Source organism: Citrus clementina, unplaced genomic scaffold (genome assembly GCF_000493195.1).
Source record: "Citrus clementina cultivar Clemenules unplaced genomic scaffold, Citrus_clementina_v1.0 scaffold_9, whole genome shotgun sequence".
Classification (NCBI taxonomy): Eukaryota; Viridiplantae; Streptophyta; class Magnoliopsida; order Sapindales; family Rutaceae; genus Citrus; species Citrus x clementina.
In genome coordinates, this window is record NW_006261964.1 from 20798360 (window position 1) to 20804101 (window position 5742).

Sequence of the window (5742 nt, forward strand, 5' to 3'; positions counted from 1 at the left end):
ATGGAGATCTAGTCACCGTTTGGTAAATAGTTTTCAGAAGAAACAACTATTGATTTGGGGTTTCAACTTTCTTTTTATAGCACTAAGTGCCTGTTTAGTATGACTTATTTAATGGCTATAAGTGCTTATTTAATCCCATAAGTTCTTATCATAATTTTTTTTTGTTTGGTTGTTTTTTTAATAGAGCTTTTGAAGCTTAAATAAACTATTTTGCCTCTATTAGTAAAAACTCAAATTTTGGGTTTTTGGGAGTAAATATTGAAAAGTTTTTTTTAATGCTAAAATATCTAAAATATCCTCTATTTATTTGACAATCTTATTTTATTCTTTTCATAACATAAATTTAAAAAATTTTCCTATTAAAGTAATTTTATAAATTTTTAATAAAAACTCTTAGTACCTGTTTGGTATAACTTATTTAATGGTCATAAGTGCTTATTTAATCCTATAAGCTCTTATCATAATTTTTTTTGTTTGATTATTTTTCTAATAGAGCTTTTGAAGCTTAAATAAGCTATTTTACTTTTACTAGCAAAAGCTCAAATTTTGAGTTTTTGGGAGTAGACATTGAAAAGTTTTTTTTAAATGTCAAAATATCTAAAATATCCTCTATTTATTTAACAATCTTAGTTATTGTTTTCATAATAAAACTTTAAAAAACTTGTCTATTAAAGTAATTTCATAAATTTTTAATAAAAATTTTCATGGACAACCAAACTACTAAACGTTTTTAGTAAAAACTCTATTTACAAAAGCTCTACTAAAAAAAACTCTACTTAAATAAGTTCTACTTGAAAAGTTATACCAAACAGAGCCTTATTGACAACCAAATAACTAAAATTTTATAGTAAAAGATTTATTTATAAAAGTTCTACTAACCAAATCTCTACTTAAATAAACTATACTTGACAAGATGTACCAAATAGATCCTAAGTTGACAAAACGAGCCCACCTCACTACTAAACATAGAGTTACAGTTCCTTAACATCCAGGGGTAAGTGATATGCCACAATTGCCTAGCATTGGCAAAAACAACAGATTTATTTTCCATTTTTTTGTTCTATATAAAACAAAATCCTTTAATTAAAAAAAGAAAAGAAAAGAAAATGTAAGTAACAGCATTGAACCACTTACAGTGGACCACATTGCTCTTGTTGTCATCTAAACACTTAACTGATGAAATCAAGTAGTTAAGTTCTCTTTATGTATTATGAAGTTGATGGATTATAAGTACATTAGACAATTTTAAAGAGTGTCTTTTGTTTTTCATAGGACATAACACTCTTTTAATTTTACATAAAATTATTTCTAAGTTAATTGCAGTTAATTTTGGTCTTAAATGTACGTATTTAAATCAACACTAAAACTCACACAACCATTTTACATGAATGAGGAGAGAATTAAATTGTTATTAGAATATAACTTATTACTTGTTTAAAAAAAAAATCAACACTAAAACTCTACCGGTCACGTGTTACCCGTTTCTTTCGTTTACCAAAATGATAACGGAGGGAGAAAAATGCCTAAAGCAATAAAGCTCCCAGAGTGTAGCATGGACCCAAAAAGCTAAAAATTAATTCTTTTGGTGGGATCACATCGGTACTCACGTTATCATCAACAATTTAATAGTAAAATGGTCCTCTCTCAAAAAGTCTCACCGGGGTCCATACGCCAATCACATAATCTTAAAAAATGTAATTTTCTTTTTTTTTTTCAAATCCTAAGCCAAGAACAAAATGACAACACTCCGGCGAAGGAGCTTCACATAGCTTTCCTCAACTTGCAGCATAATTTTGATTTCAGACTTGAGAAGAATCTATATGGCTTTTGTTTGGGCTTGTCTTCTTAAATATGAATTTAAAGAAAAAGTGAAAGATTTATGGTCAGAGCTATTTTATATATATATACACATTTTTAAGTCATGCGGTTTAAGAAAGTGAAAAATTAAGTCACTAATTATTTAAAAATATTCATATATATATATATATATATCAGCATATTCACATTAAAAAGATTAAGGGTGACAAGAGTAGATTTCTCTTTCACAAATTTGTGGATAAAATATATATGTCTCTCTAAATGTAGAAATTTAGGTTGTGCCACAATAGAATTAATCTAAATGTAGAAATTTAGGCTATGCCGCTATAGAATTAATATAGATTAGTCCTAATAAATATTGATTGTAAATATATTAATGGAGTTCTGATTCTAACATATTTATATTTCAAAAATAAAATCTGGACCACTCAATGGGTCGTTGCATCCATCGGTATCAACAGTTCAGAATTACGGATAAATTCTATGTGGATGCATGTGCTTCATACGTTCATAACACGACAGAAAATTGCAGAAGATTAGATACATAAGCAAAGTCGTTATTAATTCATCAGTTAATTAATTTCCTCCTCAAAAATCCTAAGATTTATAACATAATATATAATTGAAGTAACAAACAAGACGTGCTAACTACTGCAATAATAATAATATATATATATATATATATATATATATATAGACATTAATTTCTTTTTCTGTTATTGCTATTCTTTCTTTCCCTAAAAGATTAAATTTTAAATTTCTCTATCATCAATAGCCTTTGTAGCCTACATAAGGACATAAGGGATCCACGCCAAAGTTTCTCTATAATACGTAATAATGAAGAAGTTTTTCTATATGTCGGTAGACTTCTGCAGATCGTAAAAATATCGAATTAATAAAAAAAAACTTGGAATTACATACTTAATTTGTTTTATAAAAAAAATTACATTTAATCTTTACTGAACGAGGTTATTATAGTGGTATATTTGAAGAAGATGAAAATGAAGAAAATTAAACTTACACGATTGAAGACCATGAAACCAAGGTCTAAGTCAACGCCGTCGAAGGTGACAGTCTTGGCATGGCCGCCGAGATAATCATCCTTCTCGTATAACACAACCTCGACGCCGGCTTTTGCGAGAACGTAAGCTGAAACCAGTCCACTAATCCCAGCTCCAATCACCGCCACTCTCATTTTTGTCGACATTTTGTTTACACCTTCCAAAAAAAATCTTTTATGTATTCTGCATTATTCACTCAAACATGAGTGTCGGTTGGTTGGTATAGGTGAACAAAAAAACAAAAGAAAACTTTAAAGAGAAGATATTTAAAAATATATATATATATTATCCACATCCTAAAATCTCTCAATGAGGATCTTTTTTTCCCCCCCCCAAAATTTCAATATAATATCTTAAGGCTATGGCTCTGACCTTGAGGCTTCTTCAAGGTGCGAGTGACTGAGAGATCCAAGATAACTCCAGAATAAAAATCAAATAACAAGTGGCATTGTGTTAGTCAATGATTATGCAGGCTGGCAAGCTAGTATTTTGCGGGATAGAAAAGAAAGCAAAGATTAAATAGAAAAGGAAGAAACAGAATGGGCTCAGCTAATTAGTCCTCTTCCGTTCTATATTAGACATTAGATTTACTCCAGCCACCATTTATTTATAGCCTCTTAGATTCTTCAAAAAAAATAATAATTTACTTAGATTGCTGTAAACCTTTTATCCTTTTTCTTAAAATAAATTCGTATATATTACTATATTTGAGGGATTCTGTAAACAAAATGGATAAACGTTAGAGAACAGTTTTACCCATAGGCAAAATATAAAAGATATAGACAAAGTATACTTGTTTTTATATTTTTTATTGTATGACACAGCTGAATAGTTTGGTAACCATGAACGTATGTGTTTGGGCTCAGCAACAGTCAGCTCTACTTCCAAATAGTAATAACAACACTAATGAAGTTGGGACGATGTGTTTACGCGTGATTCTCATACAATTTAACATGTGGCATCTGGTAATAAATACATATGCCAGTTTATATTACTGCGACATCATATGGTACACTTCGATTGAAATACACACTTGTAAGCATACCATTATTAATTTTAAATATGCAGAGGATAATTTTTCTCCTATGCACATAAGGGACTTATTAGCTTCACATATGAGTAAGTTTTATTTTCGCTTCATTTTATTTTTATTTTTAAATGATTGTGTTGAATGAGAAGTAACAATTAATTGATATATGTGACTTGTTGATAAAGTTTGAATTGTTTGAATTTTTAATATTTCCTAATGTTATGTGCCATGTGAGACACATGGATACGCCAGAGTAAAGGGCAAGAAGACAAATAAAAAATTAAAAACGAGCAAGATGTGATTAACAGAAAATTACGAGCTCTGACTTATCGGATATGATCATAAAAAAATGACCCAGATAAATTAATTAGTCATGTGAAAGGAGAGTTATTAGCATATCATTTTCTATTGAGAGAAGATCGTAATGAACTATCAAGGTTAATACAAAACTATTATTATATATATATATATATTTTTTTTTAAGAAGGTAAGAAAATGTGCAGAAGTACAAATACAACTGTTTTAAACAGTTGCGTTGTCGGAGTTGAACTCGAATGACTACCTAAACAAAGATACTACAAGTCTATAAGCCACCCACCGGGCCATTAAGAGTATATCTTTTGTAATTATTTTAAGAAAAAAAAATGTAACGACAAACGAAACATACATTATTGTGTATGGACGTCTGCTATGTCTTTATCCGAAATGTTAATTTTCTAAGCACATGACCATAAGATGACAATCACCGCAGTTTTGATTTACATTTAGTGGGTGGGTATTTATTTTTATGCGCCATGTAATTTAATAAAATCATTATTTAATGTATTATAAAGTCATATAATTTAATTTAATAGTATTTATATTCATCAAAGAAGGACTCATATATCTATATATTTATCAAATTCATAAATACAGGCGATGTCATCACCTACTTGAAGTACAATCCCAATATTTACAATCTTTACTTCTCTATTATATTTGCTCAATATGTTCGCAGATAATATTACTAATTTGTTCATCTTTAATTATTGCCATGAATATTTCTTAATTCTTTTTTTTTTCCAAAAAAATAATAGAGAGTGGATTCAAGGGACATAATTTTAAACACTAATTTAAACACAATTAATCTAATCATTAAATTAAAAAAAAATGGACGGTTAACATTAGATGACATGACTTATTAATTTCACTAGTATTTTTCTCTCTCTTTTCTTTAATGTTTAATTCTCTTTCTTCTTTTATTTTTAATTTTCTAGTTATCACTACTATAAATATATAAATGGAATAATTAAAACCATCAAAACTAATTTAATTACGTAATTATAAACTGCCATTTGTTTGAAAAATTCTCGTTTACATAATCTAGCTTTTTTTTTCATTTTAATTTTTATTGTTATCGAGAAAAATAACTGAAAGACATTTTGATGAAAACTATTGTAGATTCAAAGAAATTCAAAGTACTGTCTTCTCAGTTGTTAAAAAGTAAAGAACTTGGTATAAATGAGTACAAAAAATTTCAAATACTTATTTTTTGTCCATCATCTTTTAGGAATTTTTTATAGCTTTTCGGTATAAATGTTCCACTTTCTTAAATACTGTAATTCTAATGTCATTAATCTTGTATGCACTAAGACGCTTTTCTTGGCTACTCAACAAGAATACATATCTTTGTTTTAGGATATTGACTTTATGGCTGTGTTCTAGAGCGTTCTCTTAGTATCTTAATAGTTCCTGAAAGCTTCTATAATATATAAAAATATTCTTTAAAAAACTTATTTTGAGTGAAATTATCCAAATTTTGTAATGACAATTGTAGTGGTTTAAAAATAAAGA

The 5742-nt window shown here is 28.2% G+C and overlaps 1 protein-coding gene across 1 annotated transcript in view; it reads right to left on the reverse strand.

The window, feature by feature from the left end:
- The window catches only part of LOC18032568, a 10175-nt gene extending 7082 nt beyond the window's left edge, over positions 1–3093 (reverse strand). Inside the window, exon 1 of the mRNA XM_006421077.2 lies at positions 2833–3093. Within this exon, the coding sequence (XP_006421140.2) occupies positions 2833–3025 (193 nt within the window). The 5' untranslated portion in view covers positions 3026–3093. The remainder of the gene's footprint in view (positions 1–2832) is intronic.
- Positions 3094–5742: the final 2649 nt, after the last annotated feature.